Raw genomic sequence first — 21,626 nt, 5'->3', positions numbered from 1 at the left:
CTGGGCTTTCTATCCTGATCCACTGATCTATCTTTCTGTTTTTATGCCAGTACCACACTGTCTTAATTACTGTAGCTTTGTAGTATAGTCTGAAGTCAGGGAGCCTGATTCCTCCAGCTCCATTTTTCGTTCTCAAGATTGCTTTGGCTATTCGGGGTCTTTTGTTTTTCCAAACAAATTTTGAAATTTTTTGTTCTAGTTCTGTGAAAAATGCCAGTGGTAGTTTGATAGGGATTGCATTGAATCTGTAGATTGCTTTGGGTAGTAGAGTCATTTTCACAATATTGATTCTTCCAATTTTAGAACATGGTATATCTCTCCATCTATTTGTATCATCTTTAATTTCTTTCATCAGTGTCTTATAATTTTCTGCATACAGGTCTTTTGTCTCCTTAGGTAGGTTTATTCCTAGATATTTTATTCTTTTTGTTGCAATGGTAAATGGGAGTGTTTTCTTGATTTCATTTTCAGATTTTTCATCATTAGCGTACAGGAATGCCAGAGATTTCTGTGCATTAATTTTGTATCCTGCTACTTTACCAAATTCATTGATTAGCTCTAGTAGTTTTTCAGTAGCATCTTTAGGATTCTCTATGTATAGTATCATGTCATCTGCAAACAGTGACAGCTTTACTTCTTCTTTTCCAATTTGGATTCCTTTTATTTCCTTTTCTTCTCTGATTGCTGTGGCTAAAACTTCCAAAACTAGGTTGAATAAGAGTGGTGAGAGTGGGCAGCCTTGTCTTGTTCCTGATCTTACTGGAAATGGTTTCAGTTTTTCACCATTGAGAACAATGTTGGCTGTGGGTTTGTCATATATGGCCTTTATTATGTTGAGGAAAGTTCCCTCTATGCCTACTTTCTGCAGGGTTTTTATCATAAATGGGTGTTGAATTTTGTCAAAAGCTTTCTCTGCATCTATTGAGATGATCATATGGTTTTTCTCCTTCAACTTGTTAATATGGTGTATCACATTGATTGATTTGCGTATATTGAAGAATCCTTGCATTCCTGGAATAAACCCCACTTGATCATGGTGTATGATCCTTTTAATGTGCTGTTGGATTCTGTTTGCTAGTATTTTGTTGAGGATTTTTGCATCTCTGTTCATCAGTGATATTGGCCTGTAGTTTTCTTTCTTTGTGACATCCTTGCCTGGTTTTGGTATCAAGGTGATGGTGGCCTTGTAGAATGAGTTTGGGAGTGTTCCTTCCTCTGATATTGTTTGGAAGAGTTTGAGAAGGATGGGTGTTAGCTCTTCTCTAAATGTTTGATAGAATTCGCCTGTGAAGCCATCTGGTCCTGGGCTTTTGTGTGATGGAAGATTTTTAATCACAGTTTCAATTTCAGTGCTTGTGATTGGTCTATTCATATTTTCTATTTCTTCCTGAGTCAGTCTTGGTAGGTTGTGCATTTCTATGTAATTCATTTCTAATCTCATAGTGTTGTGGTCAGAAAAGATGCTTGATATGATATCCGTTTTCTTAAATTTACTGAGGCTTGATTTGTGACCCAAGATGTGATCTATCCTGGAGAATGTTCCGTGCAAACTTGAGAAGAAAGTGTAATCTGCTGTTTTTGGATGGAATGTCCTATAAATATCAATTCAATCTATCTGGTCTGTTGTGTCATTTAAAGCTTCTGTTTCCTTATTTATTTTCATTTTCAATGATCTGTGCATTGGTGTAAGTGAGGTGTTAAAGTCCCCCACTATTATTGTGCTACTGTCGATTTCCTCTTTTAGAACTGTTAGCAGTTGCCTTATGTATTGAGGTGCTCCTATGTTGCGTGCATATATATTTATAATTGTTATATCTTCTTCTTGGATTGATCCCTTGATCATTATGTAGTGTCCTTCCTTGTGTCTTGTAACATTCTTTATTTTAAAGTCTATTTTATCTGATATGAGTAATGCTACTCCAGCTTCCTTTTGATTTCCATTTGCATGGAATATCTTTTTCCATCCCCTCACTTTCAGACTGTATGTGTCCCTAGGTCTAAAGTGGGTCTCCTCTTGTAGACAGCATATATATGGGTCTTGTTTTTGTATCCATTCAGCAAGCCTGTGTCTTTTGGTTGGAGCATTTAATCCTTTCACGTTTAAGGTAATTATTGATATGTATGTTCCTGTGACCATTTTCTTAATTGTTTTGGGCTTGTTTTTGTAGGTCCTTTTCTTCTCTTGTGTTTCCCACTTAGAGAAGCTCCTTTAGCATTTGTTGTAGAGCTGGTTTGATGGTGCTGAATTCTCGTAGCTTTTGCTTGTCTGTAAAGCTTTTGATTTCTCCATCGAATCTAAATGAGATCCTTTCCGGGTAGAGTAATCTTGGTTGTAGGTTCTTCCCTTTCATCACTTTAAGTATATCATGCCACTCCCTTCTGGCTTGTAGAGTTACTGCTGAGAAGTTAACTGTTAACCTTATGGGAGTTCCCTTGTATGTTATTTGTCATTTTTCCCTTGCTGCTTTCAATAATTTTTCTTTGTCTTTAATTTTTGCCCGTTTGATTACTATGTGTCTCGGTGTGTTTCTCCTTGTGTTTCTCCTGTATGGGACTCGCTGTGCTTCCTGGACTTGGGTGGCTATTTCCTTTCCCATGTTAGGGAAGTTTTCAACCATAATCTCTTCAAATATTTTCTCTGGTCCTTTCTCTCTCTCTTCTCCTTCTGGGACCCCTATAATGCGAATGTTGCTGCGTTTAATGTTGTCCCAGAGGTCTCTTAGGCTGTCTTCATTTCTTTTCATTCTTTTTTCTTTATTCTGTTCCACAGCAGTGAATTCCGCCATTCTGTCTTCCAGGTCACTTATCCGTTCTTCTGCTTCAGTTATTCTGCTATTGATTCCTTCTAGTGTAGTTCTCATTTCAGTTATTGTATTGTTCATCTCTCTTTGTTTGTTCTTTAATTCTTCTAGGTCTTTGTTAAACATTTCTTGCATCTTCTCTATCTTTGCCTCCATTCATTTTCTGAGGTCCTGGATCATCTTCACTATCATTATTCTGAATTCTTTTTCTGGTTGGTTGCCTATCTCCACTTCATTTAGTTGTTTTCTTGGGTTTTATCTTTTTCCTTCATCTGGTACATAGTCCTCTGCCTTTTCATCTTGTCTGTCTTTCTGTGAATGTCATGTTTGTTTCACAGGCTTCAGAATCACAGTTCTTCTTGCTTCTGCTGTCTGCCCTCTGGTGGATGAGGCTATCTAAGAGGCTTGTGCAAGTTTCCTGATGGGAGGGACTGGTGGTGGGTAGAGCTGACTGTTGCTCTGGTAGGCAGAGCTAGTAAAACTTTAATCTGCTTGACTGCTGATGGGTGGGGCTGGGTTCCCTCCCTGTTGGTTGTTTGGCCTGAGGCAACCCAACACTGGAGCCTACCTGGGCTCTTTGGTGGGGCTAATGGTGGACTCTGGGAGGGCTCACACCAAGGAGTACTTCCCAGAACTTCTGCTGCCAGTGTCCTTGTCCCCAAGGCGAGCCACAGCCACACAGCACCCCCCACCCTGCCTCTGCAGGAGACCCTCCAACACTAGCAGGTAGGTCTGGTTCAGTCTCCCCTGGCGACACTGCTCCTTCCCCTGGGCCCCGATGTGCACACTACTTTGTGTGTGTCCTCCAAGAGTGGAGTCTCTGTTTCCCCCAGTCCTGTTGAAGTCCTGCAATCAAATCCCACTAGCCTTCAAAGTCTGATTCTCTAGTAATTCCTCCTTCCGTTGCCGGACCCCCAGGTTGGGAAGCCTGACGTGGGGCTCAGAACCTTCACTCCAGTGGGTGGACTTCTGTGGTATAAGTGTTCTCCAGTTTGTGAGTCACCCACCCAGCAGTTATGGGATTTGATTTCACTGTGATTGCGCCCCTCCTACCGTCTCATTGTGGTTTCTCCTTTGTCTTTGGATGTGGGTTATCTTTTTTGGTAAGTTCCAGTGTCTTCCTGTTGATTGTCCAGCAGCTAGTTGTGATTCTGGTCTTCTTACAAGAGGGAGAGAGAGCACATCCTTCTACTCCACCATCTGGGTTCAGGCCTAAAGGATCACTATATTGTTCATGAACAATTTTTATTCTTTACATCATCCTGAAATGAAACAATAATCAAAAAGAATACCTAATTATTCATTTACCGTGCATTTATTACCTGCTATGTGCTATGTACTTTGCCAAGTTCTAAGGATGTTATAGTAAGAATAATAACAACAACAGCCAGTATTTATTGAATGCTTACTATGTGCCAGCCACTGTGCTGAGCACTTTATGTATGTTACTAATTTAATCCTAATTGTCCTGTCTAAGGTGGGTTATTATCTCCTCCTTTCAGAGGAAGAAACTACCAGTGTAGAGTCCAAGATTTGAACCTAGGCAGTGTGAACCCAAAGTCCTCACTCTTAAGCATTGTATTATATTACACCCTTAATAGGATGAGATAAGAGACCTTCTGTCAGGGATCTGAAGGTTTTTGTGAGAAGACAGACATATACATGAATACTTGTAATGAATTGTGATAAGTCATAATAAAGAAATCCAAGTGAGAAGTGAGAATCACCTGTGTGAGGGTAGTAACAGTGGAGATGGAGAAGAATTAGGCTGCGGCCAGATATAGATGGAAACATTGACAGGATTTAATGAATAAAATGGATGCTGGGTGGTTTCCTAATTGCCCAGCAGTTCAGTTAGGATCTGTCCCTGCCTTGAGCTTCTAGTAAGAAGTGAGCAGTGTTCAAAACAACAAGTAAGCATTTTATGTAGAGAAAGATTTCCTTCAATTTGAAGGCATGTCACAGAAACACTGCTACTTACAGACTTGACTCCAAAAGCTTTGAGACTCATCTGATTCATATAGGATGGCAAAGTATACTTAAACTCTACTTTGCCTGGTGTAAAGTAGTGGTAAATCTCTACTAGCATTAGTTCATGGTGCTGAAGGCTAGAATTCCCATTCCTTTAATTAGATTTTCAGCTTTGATTACTGATAGGATACTTGGAATTGAAATTGTAACTCTATCTTGGTAATAGCTACAAGAATCTGAATTTGGATGTCAATAATGAAGGGTCCTATCATAAAGTGACTTTTTTTGGTGGCCTCTTCATCACATGGCTTAATAAATGCAGGAAACCAAAGGCGGTACAATTTATATTACTTTTCTTTTTCTTTACGTAACATTAAAAAAATAATTTTCAGATCTCCAGAGTGCAAATAAGTGAAAATGGATTATATGCTTATGTCTGAATGTATTGGGAGATGAGAGAAAATGTGTAAATTATTCAGATCATTTTTCAAAATAAGTATAAGAGTTTTTATTTCTTTGCCAAATGTATTTTCAAGTACAATGTATTTCATCTGAAAGGCTAAGTAGCATGACAAAAATTTATAGAAAAATTTTTGAGTTTGTCAAGAAAGTATATTTTTATGAGCAAAGGCTAAATTCCATACTCCTGAATTGTGCCTAGACCTTTCTGCTCTTACTTGTCAAATGCTTTTTCTATCCCAGGTCATCTTTATACAATCCTATTATTTGTGATATAGTGGGAAAACAGCCGTAAATTGATTGCTAGTCGATATTAAGTTTTGATAACCTACAAATCATATCTTCCTCTCAGAAGGGCCTAAGGAACTGATTTGAAATTTAACTTTAGTCATCTAGAGGTCTGTTTTTGAGCAGCTTAGTGCATCACTGTAGTATTTCCTAGATTCCTGTCCAATTCAATAGATGGAATGACTAAACTGTAGTCATCCTAGTTATGTGCTCACAAGCAAGAAGAAAGTAGTTAACCATCTTGCTGTATGTGAGCAGTGCGAGGGCAGGCAGACACGGTACACCTTGACCACCTATTATGAAGCTTTTTGCTGCCATGTCAAGTGAAAGCGAGCTAATTGGGTGAAGCTGTGGAGCATGTTAGGGGCCTGGTAGAGGGTTGCTGTCTGACAGCTGAATGTCAGCAAAAGCCAGTCAAGTGTAGCTGAGAGACAGAGACCTGTCACAAAGTTCCCGCAGACTGGAGCACAGTTAGGGAGCTGAAATATGGTTCCGTCTCACTTTCTCCCTCATTGAATCCAAGCACCTTAAAAGATTTTCCACTGTATGTGTCAACTCTTGTTCTCTAAGCTGTTTCCTGGAACTGTCCTGCATTCAAATGATTGAACAAAAGATGCTAATGTTTAGCAAAGTGAATGTAAATTCCCTCTTTTCCCCTTTTCTGCCCAAGCAGAAGACATTCAACTCAAAGGCAACTTTGAAGGTTTACATCAAACAATTAGATTGCCTCTAAAGTTAGCTGATAATAGAATCTTTTTCTCAAGAGAGTATAAAAATTGAAAATTAAAGAGGATAAGCAATGCATTTTTCTCTGATATAGAAAACCTAGCTCAAGAGAGCTAGGATTCTGGTCTGGGTGTCTTGTGAATGGACACTTGCCAAGGTAACTGTCCTCTTGTCTTTTTGTCCCAGGCTTCTTTCCTTCATTTTCAGAGCGGCCTAAGGTGAAATGCCGTGATGACACTCACCAGAAAGTTGGGAAAGATAAACACAGAAAGGAACAGTGAGGTTCCTTCTGAAACTTTGGACACTTTAGAAAGGAGAAATCAGAGAAAGTTAGAATTAAAGAATGAAAATTAAACTTTGTGAAGTAAAAATATTTTTCAGAGAGAGAAAAGTTTTATATCAAAACATGCCCTCCTGTTGGCTTTCTTTGGAATATGGATTAGAAGCAGTCCATTTGGTGAACAATAAGCAAACATACGGCGTGCCTGCGATGTGCCGGTCACTAGTCAAGCCACTGATAATACACAAACAAACAAACAAACAAACTAGCCTATGCCTCCAAGGAAGGGACACTCCAAGGCAGCACTGACCATTAGGACTTACTGTGATGGTGGAGGCATGGCTTTTGAGCACGTGGAGGGCAGCTAGTGTGACTGAGGAACTCTAATTTTTAATTTTACATTAAATTAAATTTTAATTAATTAAAAATTAAGCAATTACATGTGGCCAGTGGCTACTGTATTAAACACCACAAATTAAGCAAACAGCAGATTGTGACGCTGTGCTATTATAAAAGCAGTATGTGTGGGATGTTTCTATAATGCAAAGAAGGGGCACATAACCCAAATGTGGGGGGTTAGAAGGCAGGGGGAGTTTGAGGGCAAGGTGATACCTGAGGTGAGCTGTGAAAACTGTCAAAGCCTGACAAAGAAGTCTCCTTTTAAATAGAAAAAGCAGTGTGAAACAAAGTCTCTGAGATAGGAGAAGGCAGGGCTTTCTTCAGGATCAGTGTTTTGATTAGTACTGGGGGGCAAAGGTGGCTTATGAGAAATTGCCTTAATGTAATGGTAGTCACTGAGTACTCTACCAAACAGGTTATCCCAGAGGTCACAGAACAGGAGGTCTCACAGACGAAATTAGGATCCTCAGATCACATGGTTTCAATCTGTCAATAAAACACACAGTAAGAAGTGGAAGGTAGGGAGCCAGCAGGGAGACGGACCATACTCCCTGATGCCTTGCTTTTATGGTGTTCATATGACCTCTCTCTCGGCTACATTAGCCTTCTCCATTCTTTGTGAGGTTATGAGGACCAGGGTGGAGGTTTGAGAAAGGGGGATTGGGTGACCGAAGGTGCCTGGGACCACTTATCCACACTTGCCTTGACAAATACTCCTGGCCAGTCATTGTAGCTTGCCACTTAGGTAGCTGGACAGCTCTGGGTTTATCTGCAGTTCTGGGGGAAGTTTGAGGATGACATTAGCCTAGAGGTGACCCATCTCTCCCTCTTTCCTTCCCTTTCTATCTGTAAGGAGCCTGTCCTACAGGGTACTAATTTACAATCTATTCCTATCGTGTGGATTCTGCCTCTGTCTGACACTACCGGCTGATTCGTTCTCTGTGCTTAACACTTATTATGAGTTAACATCTAGCCTATTTTTTCTCATCTTCAAGAGCAACTTTGAATATTCTCAAATAATAAGCATGTATACAATAACACAGACATGAAGTAGGAGATAGAGATAAGCCTGAAGGGATGACTTGTTTACAAAAATTAAAAGTGCATTTATAAGCTAGAGAAAGTGATGAGGCACTTAAATAACTGATGAAAAATTTTAGTAAAGAGCTTTGAAACCTATGTCAAAATCATTGTCTTGTGGATACCCTACCCTGAACCTGAGCTGCGTTTCAAAGTCAAGGCCCTTGTGAAAAAGTGGCGTGCAGGCTCTTCGGGAGTTAACGTGAGCGAGGGCTTTGGTGACAGTTGAAGGACTAGCAGAGGTTTTGTGGGCAGGTGCCCAAAGGTGGCGATGGAAATGGAGTGAATGGCCTAGTGCTTCTCCTCCGTGCAGGCCTAGGGACTGACATCTGGAAATAGATGCCTACAGGTGGAAGCTGAAAGAAATGTTTTATGACAGACAGTGTGAGACACTGGGTTCCAGTCAGAGTTGCCACAGTTTTCAGACGACAGAGAGGGAAGGGTGGGTGTAGGGCCAGTGCTGGGTAGAGATGTCACCCGTATGGCACTGTGAGCCCATCTCCTAATATGTTGGAGGCAGAGCCTGATGGAGGGATTGCAGGCACCCAGCAACTCTTGACGGGGAGGTTGAGGTCATGTGTAAGCAGGTCAGGGAAGAACCAGGGGAATATGACTCATTACTGGGACCTTATTTGTGTCCATGGAACAATGTGTCTGGCAAACTCTCAGCGCCATTGTGCATCAAAACGTAACACTAGGAAAACAGCCGATGTGTGATTTTAGAGCATTGAGAAAATTGTAATTTAAGGAGAACTGGCTCAGGACACAGGTAGTTAAGGACAGGGTGAACTCTCTAAGGGCAGAGAATTTTTTTGGTGTGTATTTCACTGCTGTCCCAGTACCAAGAACAGTGTCTGACACTTTATAGGCACTTGTAGTTAAATCTTTGATTTTATTCTTTTTTTTTTTTTTTTTTTTTGTGGTACGTGGGCCTCTCACTGTTGTGGCCTCTCCCGTTGTGGAGCACAGGCTCCGGACGCGCAGGCTCAGCGGTCATGGCTCACGGGCCCAGCCGCTCCACGGCATGTGGGATCCTCCCGGACTGGGGCACGAACCCGTGTCCCCTGCATCGGCAGGCGGACTCTCAACCACTGCGCCACCAGGGAAGCCCTGATTTTATTCTTTTAATAGATATCTATTAAAAGAATTAATGAATAGAGCTAATTTAGGATACTAATGATGAGTGTGGGTTTAGGTATGCCTTATGCCTTATGCAACCATGGGGAAAGTCTGTCATATGGAATTGGTCATGTAGGGAGCAGATTCTTGAGATACAACCTATAGCTATATTATTTTGGAATTTTGTGGTTGCTGCATTATTCTCACAATTCAATAATATGTTCTCGCTAGAGATGGGTTCAGTTTGAGACTGCTGGAAATGGCCTGGTTCTATCAGAAGTAACATTCCTGTCTATCATGTAAAGGAAATGTCATTGCCAGCTAAGTGGTTTGTTTTGGAACATACTCCCCAGTGCTTGTTGTGATTTGAAGGCATTCCACACATGTGAACTCCAGGTCACATGATTTGTCTTACTTCTGAAGTGCCCCTCTCTCACTGAAAAATAGAGAGGCCACATTCTTTCAACTGAATATAACCAGTCCCTCCAGAAAGGCCCAGCTCTGGCACTGGTCAGAGGGTCAACAGCCCTGGAGGATATAGGACTGATCCCTTGGGTGGTCAGTGGGGGAATCAAGACTGTTTGCAACATCTCGTGAAGAATTGCTGGGGATTCTAGGTGTGATATAGTGGAGTAATGAGGGAACGTGGTTTAAACCAGCAGTGGAAAGGAGGGGCATGGAAAAAATGGGTTTCAACTTTTAAAATGTGAATTTATTGCTAATTTTGTTGAAATATGTGACTGACACAATGTTAGTAAGATTTAGGAAAATCGTCTTTCATACACCTTTAAATTTTAGATGATTTTTCCTTCCTTCTGCCCCCTTTACCTGAGTGCATGCGTGGTCAGTAATTCCACTCAGAGAAAAACATGCTGCTAAAAGGTCGAAGTTTATAGCTTCCAGATTATTACTAATTTTTGACATTGGATAAAAAGAGCTTATAACTTTAAGAGGAAATTCTTCAGTAATGAAAAAGTGGTCAGCAAACTTTTGCCTAATAGTTCCCAGAGAGAGTGTGACATGTGTACATTTTGACCACAGAAGTTGTAGTTTGGCAGCTGGAATTGCTATTTGGAGTAAAATGAAGGCACACAAGTTGTTAAGTAGCCACTCTACATAAAGAGCTGCGTTTGTGCAGAGTAGAGGTACAAGTTATTTCATAAAATTATTTGTGTATGTGTAGACTTAATGTCAGATTGTGGATATGAGTTAGATAACTGAAAATGTTGAAATAACAGAGTGTTCTCAGCTAAATTAAAATCCGATTTTCAGAACTTGCAAAACACTTGGTTCAAAACCTCCCCTCTGAGACCTTTAACAAACCAATTACATTTCATTTTGACCACACAGTTCAGAGTCCTAACTATACTAAAATATGGGTTTCAGTGTATACAAAATTAGTCTTTTTTTAATGAAGGGTTTTTAGTTACAAAAGTAAGGCATGCTTGTTGTAGATAATTGGAAAATACAGAAGTTTAGGGAAAAAAATTCCTACAATGTCAGTACCTCACAAAAGTATCATATGTAATTTTGCACGTCTCCTTTTCACTCATATAGTCTTGCTTAGGGGTGGGCAAAGCACAGCCTGTGGACCAAATCTACTTGCCACCTGTTTTTGTATAGCCTGAGAACTAAGAACGGTTTTTACATTTTTAAATGTTTGAAAAATGAATCAAAAGAAGATTAATATCTCACGATGTGAAAAATATGTTACATTCAAATTTCAGCATTCATAAATGCACTTTTATTGGAACATGGCCAGACTAATTTATTTACATATATTGTCTATAGTTCCTTTGGGGCTACAACAGCAGAGTTTAGTACTTGCAACAGAGAGCATATGGCTTGCAAAGCATAAAATATTTATCTGATCCTTTACAGAAAAAGGCTTCTGACTCCTGGTCAAGCTTAAGCATTTGTCCATGTTATCCAACCGTTTATAACTGTAAATTTTACAGCCATATAATACTCCATCAAGTGGCTATAGCTTACTTAAATGTACTTCTATTGTTGAGTATGGGATTATTTCCAGTTTTTGTCTGTTATTAATATTAGTAAACTAATCATAAATGGAATTGTTGGGTCAAATGGTATTAACTATTTCAAGACAGTTGCCAAGTTATAGTCCAAATGGTTCTATCAATTTATACAATCACTAGCAATTTATGAATGCCTGTTTTATAATGCCTTCACTAACATTTAGTATCATAATCTTTTAAATCGAATTTTGATTGGCAATAAACATCTCATTTTCCTTTACAGTTTTGATTACTATTGGCGGTTACCATTTTTCCCATTTATTTGTTAATCAGCTGTATTTTGACCTCTCTGAACTGCCACTTCATAGCCTTTGTTCATGATTCAGTAGTTTTAAAGATAAAAAACATGGAAAGAAAATTTGGGGCTTTCAAAGCTTTTTCCTCATAATGCACGCTCGAATTTATTCCCTTTTTCTAAAAATAATTAACAGTTTTCTTGTGATTCCCTTTCCAGAAAGAAAAAAAGATATGTGTATGCATGTATGTGTTTATACCTTTTTTTTTTTTTTGGTCACTCCACACAGCTTATGGAATCTTAGTTCCCAGATCAGGGATCGAACCCAGGGCCCCTGCAGTGGAAGCGCGGAGTCCTAACCACTGGACTGCCAGGGAATTCCCTATACTTATTTTTTTTTAATACAAATGGGTTCTTTCTCTTTATACACACACACACACACACACACACACACACACACACACACACAGAGTGTCTTGAACCTTCTTCTTTCACTTGGACATATTTCTACATCAGTACTTACATATTTACATCAGTTTTGAAAATTGTTATATGATATGGTTGTATCATACTTCACTTAAATAACACTCAGTTGATGGACCCTTTAGTTTCATTTATAAAATGTTTTCCTAAAAAAATGCTTTGATGAATACATCTGTATGCTCATCTTGGTGAGCTTTTGTGAGTGTAGCCATAGAAAAAATGCCTAGCAGTAGAATTGCTGGATCAAGGCAGGTGCAACCTTCCTGAAAGATTGCACCAGCATACAGCCCTGCCTACGTGGTAGGAACTTGCCTGTTTCCCTCTCTTAGCAGTGGGTATCATCAGACATCTAAATTTTTGGCTATCTGATAGGTGAAAAGCAAGCTTTCATTGTCATGTTTTGTGTTGCATTTCTTTAATTATGAATGAGGTTTAGCTCTTTTTCATATGTTTATTGGTTATTGTATTTCTGCGTCCTCCACCAAACAGCCAATATATATCTGAGGCGGAGGCTGTCAGTGGCTTCCTGATCTCTTTTCTCTTTTCTTTGTAACAAAACCTCTGACTATTACCCAGGCCATTCAGGGAGGGAAAAAGCTACATATTTCAGACTCCCCTGAAACTAAGTTAGCCATATGACTAAGTTCTGGCCAATGGGGTGTAAACAGAATTTAGGAAGTGTTTTCAAATGTAAGTGATACCTCCTCCTTTACTCCATCCTTCTTTCTTCTGGCTAGAATGCAGATATAATGGCTGGAACTTGAGCAACCATTTTGGACCCTGAGGTGGAAGCTACATACTGAGGCTGTGGAGCCCAAGATAGAAGCAGTCTGGATTCCTGGTAGATTCATATAGCCATATCAGAGAGAAATAAACTTCTATCTTATTAAAGCCACCAACATTTTGAGTTTTCTGTTACAGCTGAACCCAATATTAATAAATACACTGTCCCAAGCCTATTTTCCAGTTAGGTTCTTCTTTTTCTTGATTTGCATGAGCCTTTTGTGAATTAAGAAAGTCACTCTATGGCTATCATGTGTGTTGTGCATATTTTTATCAGCTTGTCATTTCAGTTTTGCAATGGCATTTTTCTGTATAGTGTGCTTAAGTTTTTATTTATTCAGTTTTGTCCCTTTCTGTATACTTGAGTTTATGGATATATTTACATTTCAAATTCTCTCTGTGTTTGTTTGAAAATATACATTCTTAAGATACAGGGGGAACATGGTCTCTTTTGCATTTTCTGGCCATTTCTGGCATTCTCTACTGTCAGGTATACCAGAATTGTCAGGAAAGGAGCAGACTGGGAGCACAGGGGTGTGAAGGAAAGTAGGAAAAGAAAGAACAAAAGCCATCTGGGAAAATTCTTTGACTCTTTTTTCCAACCTCAATCATGTCAGGAAATCTAAACATCTAAGAGAAGAAAATGGGAATTGTTATCTTGTCAGGCATAAGACACCTTTAAAGTAATTTAAAAATAAAGTTTAAATGTTCTAGTGTAATTTAAAACTTCAGTGCTGAGTTTTATCTCTGAATATAACAACACATAAGCTTCTTTGGTGAAAGGGCTAGAACTTTTATTTTATGTAAATGTCATAAAATCTATTTATTTACTCCACTACCATGGACATTCAAATGGACTATGAGAAAATATATTTACCAAAAATATAAACATCTACTTTTAATCTCTAGTACAATGTGTGTGCTTTTATTTTCCAGTTTCACAGAGATGTGTTGAGCCCTTGCTGTCTTTATGAAGCAGCTCTGGATATAAATAAGCCTGAGACCATGTCTTCCTTGGGTGGCATGATGAGGTAGTGGCCAAGCATAAGGGGAGAAGAATCATGGATCAAGAATCATGTCCCTTTTCACCACTGACCAAGCGTCTGTGCAACGTGCAGTAGTTTTTTCCGCTCTTGTGAGCCCTAGTTCTTCGACTGTGAGATGGGGTAATAGTAATACCTTCTCACTGAGTGGCTTTGAGAATTGAGATAATGCCTATAAAGCTAAACCTAGCACAGTACCTGACATATATGTTCACACGTTAGCTATAATTAAAAATTTGGAATTTATTATCACTTGAGAAGAGTAGAAAGAGAGGTGAAGGGGAGCTACTGTATGTTATGCATTTTTGTGTATATTATTTCACTTAATTCTTATAACAACTGCATGAGGGATGTTTCTTCTTATGCTATGGATAGGATGCAGGCTCACACAGGTTAAGTAACATGTCTAAGATCACATAGTGAATACATGGCAGACTCAAGTTTGGAACCCGAGGCCTCTTCAGTTTCAAAGCCCATATTCTTTCCACTATACTGTGCTACTTTTAATTGCGACATAATGTGTATATACATGAAATAACCAAATATCAAACCAAAACCATGAAGTAATAACATGAGTGGTTTCATTCATTCATCAGTTAGAAATCTTATTTCCAGATACTCTGCTAAGTGCTAGCAATACAAAATCATGATTCCATTACACTAGGTGCTCTTGTTTTCTGGGGAGATAAAAGTATACAAATAAGTGAAAATGGAAAAATAAATATTCATAAAGGAATGCCAATGTGTGATTGAATATAGCAGCTAACTGTAGTTGGGGAAGGGTGGGGCAAGGATCTGGAAAGGCCTTACAAGGAGGGGAACCTTGACAGAGTCTGAAAGGTGGAGAAGGCATTTACCCCACATAGGGTAGAAGTGTATCCCAGACAGTGGACAGACCGGAGGCAGGTGTGAACTATGGAACATCATATATCCTGACTCACAAGTTCCATGTAACCGGATTACAGAGTACAAGTGAGGAAATGCTAGATGAGGCTGGACAAGGAAGTAAAGTGCTTGTGAACCAGGCTGCACACAGCTGCAGTGTCACATGGCAAAGGGCATGCCTATAAGGAAGCCTGAAGAATCGAAGCCATAATCCAATTAATCTACTACATTAACCATGTTATTGAGGCTGAAACTGAACCAGTCTGTCTTAAGAGCTTTGGCTCTTGAACCAGTGCTGAATGTCTGCTTGAGGACTAAATTGTTGTGGTGTGAATCAAGTTGATAATTAATGTCTTCTACCTCTCTTTTCTGATTTGTTTCTACCTCCATATTGCCCTTCCTTCTTGATCTCTAGGTACCCAGACCTCTCAGGTTGTTTTCTTCTATCTGGAGACTCCTTTACACTGCTCTGCTGACTGACTCACATATCCCCACCTAGGCTATCTTGTTGTCACTGAGCTAAAGAGCCAAACTGGTCTGTACTAAGATTTAATAACTTACGGAGAGAGGAATGCATAAAATATTTCTGCGGCTTTGGCATTGGTAACTAAAAGTTAGAATTGATAATTACAAGGAATAAATATTTAATGATATGGTAGCAGGTGTATATATGTATATGTATATATATATACACACATATATATGCAAATTAGCAAGTATATGTGTGTAGATATATTTATCAGGTACATGTATATGTGTGTGTGGATGGATGGAGAGATAGATAGACAGACATATCTCAGGTACATAACTGAGCATTCCTCAAGAGAAGACTGTATATGTAATTATTGTCAACTCGGTTTGTCTGCGTAAACTGCAGCATCCTATGAGGCCAGCACAGCAGAACTGGAAAACAGACAGGTAAAATTTGGTTAACTAACTTGAAGTATTCTGTGTTCTGAGTACTAAGGCTCTAGTGGTAAGAACATATTAGGAGCTAAAGTAGAAATGGCGAGGGAGCCTCATTGTAAGGCCCTCTGTGGGTACTTTGATTCCTTCATCAGTTTACGTAGAGCCGCACACTCTACTTAAAATCAGTCAATAATTTACAGGGCTTAAAACATCATCATGGAGGTCGAAGTAATGAAAAATGTATCAGAATTTAATTGCATATAGCCACATCATCTAAACTGTGGCTAATTTTATCATCTCTTTGGCTTTTTTTAAGAAGCATGTGCAGTATGTATTCCTTCCCCTTAAGAACGGCCCATCCATATCCCCTCAAAATCTTAAGAATTATGTTTGGGAACTCTGATTTCTGGGTTAAATTATTCACAAAAGTTAGGTGTTAACCTTATATCATATGTCATCATGGGTTGGAATCATGGTGGACCTGTAGAACTTCAGAGCTGGAAAGAGTCTAGCTCCTCATTTTATAGGCAAGGGAAGTGAGAACTAGGAGGACTAATTCATTTGCCTAAATGACCCAGCTAGATTATAGCAGAACTGGGAGGGAAAAATATAGTCTTCTGATCTCCAGTCTAATACTCTTTCCATCATACTATGTGACTGGCATAATCTCCTTGCAATACTATTCAGGCTTACTAAATCGCATCACTCCTCATTTTTTATAATACTAGATTCTAGAAGACTTGATCATAAATGCTACACAGGAGACAAATGGCTTAGTGTCATTGTTTCAGAAGCCTTGGTCTGCAAAGTGGCGTTGATTTATAGATAGTTTATTGAGTCATTATCTTATTATTACACTAATGCTTTATTTTTGTTGTTGAAAAAAAACACCCTTAGAAAATGAAGATATTAAAGTCTTGAAAAATGGTTAATGGACATGTCTAATTACTGTATTTCATAAGATTTCTAAAATGCAGAAATTTAGTAGGCACATTTTGTATTGTGAATGTATATTTAGCTGATGGACTGTAACAGTTCAAATAGAATCATTTACAGCTTATTGAGTAAATAAAAGTGCCTCCATAAAGATTCACATGACACCTAGCTTTTATTTAAGGTAACTAATTTCTTTTTTAGAAATTGCTTAAATTTGAATTTACATGAGAGACTACCAGAACACCTCAGCAGTTCAGAAAGTAGCTTAAATGAGCACAGATTAAAATATAACATCAGATGGTGAATATTCACTTTTTAAAAAATAAATTTATTTATTTTATTTATTTATTTTTGGCTGTGTTGGGTCTTCGTTGCTGCGCGTGGGCTTTCTGTAGTTGTGGCGAGCGGGGGCTACTCTTTGTTGCGGTGCGCGGGCTACTCATTGCGGTGGCTTCTCGTTGCAGAGCACGGGCTCTAGGTGCGCGGGCTTCAGTAGTTGTAGCTTGCAGGCTCTGGAGCACAGGCTCAGTAGTTGTGGCGCACGGGCTTAGTTGCTCCGTGGCATGTGGGATCTTCCAAAACCAGAGCTTGAACCCATGTTCCCTGCGTTGGCAGGTGGATTCTTAACCACTGTGCTACAAGGGAAACCCTGAATATTAACTTTTAATGGTCTCTAATAAAAAGTTATTTAACTCTCTTTTACTCTCTGTGTTATATTAAAAGTGTTATGATAGGGCTTCCCTGGTGGTGCAGTGGTTGAGAGTCCGCCTGCCGATGCAGGGGACATGGATTCGTGCCCCGGTCCAGGAAGATCCCACATGCCGCGGAGCGGCTGGGCCCCTGAGCCATGGCTGCTAAGCCTGCGCGTCCAGAGCCTGTGCTCTGCAACGGGAGAGGCTACAACAGTGAGAGGCCCGCGTACCGCAAAAAAAGAAGTGTTATGATATATTTCTGAATATTATTTGTAACAAGAAAAATAGTTCATATTTACTTGTTATTTTAACATCCTATTTTCAAATCAAGATTTCACCAGAATTTTTGCTTGTTTGTTTTTAAGCTATTAAGTGACTTAAAATCAAATTTTATCCTATTTCATGAAAAAGATTATTTTCTAGCAGTGTATGAAGTGTAGCAAATGACCTCAGTAACAGAAAAATAATTGTTTTCATTTACACAAAAGTAAGTCTGTTTACTTGATGGAAGGCCTATCTTTTGAGGGGTGAAAGTCTTGAAAGAAATCTCTTTTTTAAGGTTATTTCCCATGTTTAGGACATAAGGTCAGAAGACAGTATGCAAAAAGTGAGACTCTGACTTGAAATACTAGAGAAATACTCAATACCCCATTTCAAGGTTATTTAGTCAAAAATGTTATATTAGATTTTAAAAAATGCTTTCAGACAACATGGTGGGAAATAGGCATTTGAAAAAGTAAGATCAGAAAAGGCAAAAGAGGGGCCCCTTTGTAGAGTTCCAAGATCCACTGAATATATTAAGGGGAGATGGGCAGTTGGAGACCTCCCTGAAGGATGTGTAACGAGTTAGGTTGATGGACTCATAAGAAAAGAAAAGGAAACTTCAAGTACAGAATATAGATTTGAGTAAAATATATATCCATCTATCTAACACTGCAAAACAGGCATGGTTGGTCAGTTTGGCACAGTTGCCTTTCTCTAGTCTAAAGCATCAAGAAGAAAATACTTGCAGAGAGTAGGTGACCTTCCTTGGTCTGATTCTGCACACTCCTCTCTTTTCATATATAGTTTTTTTAGACCAGAATTTGAAGTATTTATAAAGATGTAACAACAAAATTTTGAAGGCTGCCTGACAATATTTTTTATCATAATAAATAGTATGATTGCCCCACCATCTCCTGCTCTTCCATTATTCCTCTCACCCCTAAGTCTGGCAGAATCAGTTAGTAGATGGCATTGTAGTCTTTACAGCAGCAAAATCAATCAAGTAATAACACTTCCAATTCAGATACGTGGCTAAAAAAAAATCACCAAAGATGGTTCTAGCAGCAGGAAAAGTACAGGAATCTATACCTTGAGCCGCTGACGTAATGAGATGCCTCTGTTCTGGTTCTGGACTGATATGCTTAGGCCCAGCATTAAGGTTCTGCAAGTGAAACCTCATCAGTGCTTCTAATCAGGGTCAACACAAGACCTCAGGAGTTCTTTTCCTTCTGCAAGGATAAGCTAAATCCTCTCCTTCTTCATAAAGCCATTCAAGTGGTCATTTTAGGTGAGTTTTTTTTTTTTAACTTCCAGCAGAACAAGAGATGATTTCCGTCAGCTGTAGGCTTGCAGTGGAAGTATCAAGAAATCAAAAGAACGGAGATCAAAGAAAATTGCTGAACTAGGTGTTAGATGCAGCCATTGATTTTTCTCCAGTTGTAGTTTAAAAAACATCCACAAAAATGGTAACACATACAACAGTTGAATTTCTAATACATTCCTAAAGCCAGAGATAGCTTCCTTCTTGTTTTCACATGTAGAAACGGTTTTGTGTAACATGACATAATAAAGCAGATCCTTAGAGTTCACGCTATTTTGTTGTCAAAACCATAAGAGAATCTACCAAAAAGATGTTTGTGTGTTTTTAAAAAAAAAAACTCTGCAGTATAAAAAGTGGTTTATAGTGGATACACTTATGACTACACTTACCTCAGCAACATTTATTTGCTGGGAATGTGGAAAACCCTGATATACAATTGATTACTATTTTCCTACTATCTATAAAAGCCATAAAATAACACCTATCTGCTTTACTGGTAAAATTTCATTTATGTTAAAGGCTAACTACTGTTTACTGGTACTACATAAGGCTTAAATTATAGCTTCAACAAAATATTCTGTTTTTAAGTACTTAATGAGTGTGTGGGTTTCTTAAGTTTGATTTCCAGTAGTTTCTGGGTAACTGTAATGTTTTAAAATATGTGACAAATTGTTTTCATGTTGCACTCCCGTATTTTGATATATGATTTCCAAATACTCGTAACAGAAACAGTCTTTATTAAAACAGAGTGGCAGTATTATTAAAGGTAAAGACAAAAAGTTCATCTCACTGGCATTTTATATGTTGGTGTGCTGTTTTCTATAAGGCACTAGGATTAACTTGTTTTTCTTTGTACTATGTTGTTCAATTAAATAAGTCCCCCGGCTGATAACTTAAAAAACATAAATATCCATAGTTCATTTTCTAAGCAGTCTAATCTCCCAATTATATAGCATAATGAGAAAACATTATTAGCATTGGTTTCTGTAATTTGCCAGCGGATGGAAGCAGAGGTAAAAATGCCTGATTGCACTGACCCTTTGATTCAATAACTTGATAAAAGTTTTATACCAAGTGTTAATGTCTAGGCAAACACCTGATGTCCTGACAAGTTTATGATATAGAACAAATGAGGTTCAATCACAACTTGGAAAATAATTTCATATTTATGTATTATCATATAGATTATTTAAGTGACAATTTCCACCCCATTCCATATTACAGTGATTCTTAGTCCACTTCTCTGTTTATGGTATCAGAGTCTGTTTAAGCGTCTTCAATTCTATGTTTATTATTCTTTTCTTTTTTATATCATAGACAGAATCACAAGACCGTTCAAATCTCTCCATTCCTTCAAGAGCTGCTCTTCCTGCTGACACAGTTTATGTTGGGAATTTTTTGCTGTTGAAAGCTGAACCTGACACAACTTACACTTCCTTAAAGGAGACACTTATAAATCCTGCGCCCGTGTCGTCATCTCAGTCCTCTCCAGTGATGTCTGCTACTGCCAAGAGACCAGCTCAGATTGGATTATGACTTTATGAAATAAAAAGGATGCAGGAAGAGTTTACAGTACAATTAAAATTGTTTTGAAGGGGGATTTTCTTATCAGTTGAATTTTGTTTCAGCACAAGTGGCCGTGGGTTTTTAAAAATTGTGTGATACCTTGATGTGTGCAGGTATCTATGTCTCCTTGAATAATGAAATAACCAACTTTTTTTCCCTCTAAGTTTTATTTATTACCACAGTTGCTCATTTTTATGTAACATATTTTTAAATGTTAAAGAATGACACATTTTGGGTAATTTCCTTCAGACTTAAAAAAAATCAATAAGCCATTTTAGTCTCTATCTATCAAAGTTGTTTCATACTTGTCTATTTTAAAGCAGGACTGCAATACTTTAATAGGATTGAGAGAGCTATTTGAAATGTATGCCAATGATTCCTGTCATTTCATGGCAGCCCTGCCATGGTTCACTGAGCCCCCTCTTCTCTCTTGTCAGCTCAACTGAAGACAAGCATTTAGTTGCAAACTTTAAGCAGGTTGTGCAAAACAGAAATGATGTGACTGCTTCTCCTCCTGCACAATAATGTCACTCCTGGTCAATGTGAGAAGGTCAGGTTGCTCCTTGTAAAGCTACATGATACCACTTGCCCATTTGAACAAGTTAAGTTAACTGCTGAATCTGGTCCCTGCAGGCACTGAAAACTCATCCTTTTATCAAGCCTGCATTTGATAAGAAAGTAGTGCAGTTGTGCTGGGAAGATGTCTGTGGTGTGTTTAGGCACTTTTTAAGGACAGTTCCCACACCAGTACAGCAGGTAATATATTTTGTATAAGCTGAAAAACTTCAAGGTAATGGCTGTTTTGACCTTCAAAATAGACTCCTTTTTTGTTTGTGTTGTTGGTAGGACCCAAGAGTGACGCCCATCTTTGATGCTGACAGAATTTAAAACAAGGCCATTGCCCTGCATTTTCTGCCTTGTAGCACACAAAAGTAAAATTGTATGTCAGGCCGAGATGTCGGGGAGCTGACAAGATGCCCCAGTGACATTTCAGCTAGAAAGAGCAAGTGTCTTGCAACCAAGTGGTCAAATATCAAATAATAGGTCAAGCAGGAAGGAGCTGAGTTCTAACCACAAAGAGGTTTCTGGTAACTTACTTGACAAGCTTTTGGGTGCTTTGTGGCTTGACAAAGTGATGTTCTGTTGGGTATCGCTAGGCAGACTGTTCTTTATTGCCTTCAGAAGATCAGACATTGACATTGATTAAACTCTTTAACCCTTAAAGGTTAAATCCTTGCAGTTTGCATTATGGTAAGTGAAGAACAAAAGGATATTTGTAATATGTATTTGTTTTTGTCTTAATCGTTTAACTCCCCAGTGATATTAACTTCTGATGTGAATGGTGCT

At 38.7% G+C, this 21,626-nt stretch overlaps 1 protein-coding gene across 3 annotated transcripts in view; it reads left to right on the top strand.

Annotated features, from left to right (window-relative positions):
- The window catches only part of CCDC171 (coiled-coil domain containing 171), a gene marked incomplete at both ends in the record, with an annotated part of 355,055 nt that extends 334,806 nt beyond the window's left edge, over positions 1 to 20,249 (top strand). For all 3 annotated transcript variants that reach the window (XM_079707044.1, XM_079707043.1, XM_079707042.1), the window contains one exon: positions 20,031 to 20,249. In XM_079707044.1, coding sequence (XP_079563170.1) covers positions 20,031 to 20,249 — 219 coding nt within the window. The remainder of the gene's footprint in view (positions 1 to 20,030) is intronic.
- Between the last annotated feature and the right edge of the window lie 1,377 nt (positions 20,250 to 21,626).

Source organism: Hyperoodon ampullatus (assembly GCF_949752795.1).
Source record: "Hyperoodon ampullatus genome assembly, chromosome: 6".
NCBI lineage: Eukaryota > Metazoa > Chordata > Mammalia > Artiodactyla > Ziphiidae > Hyperoodon > Hyperoodon ampullatus.
Note: the sequence above shows the minus strand (reverse complement) of the source record. Positions and strands in the feature narration are given on the sequence as shown.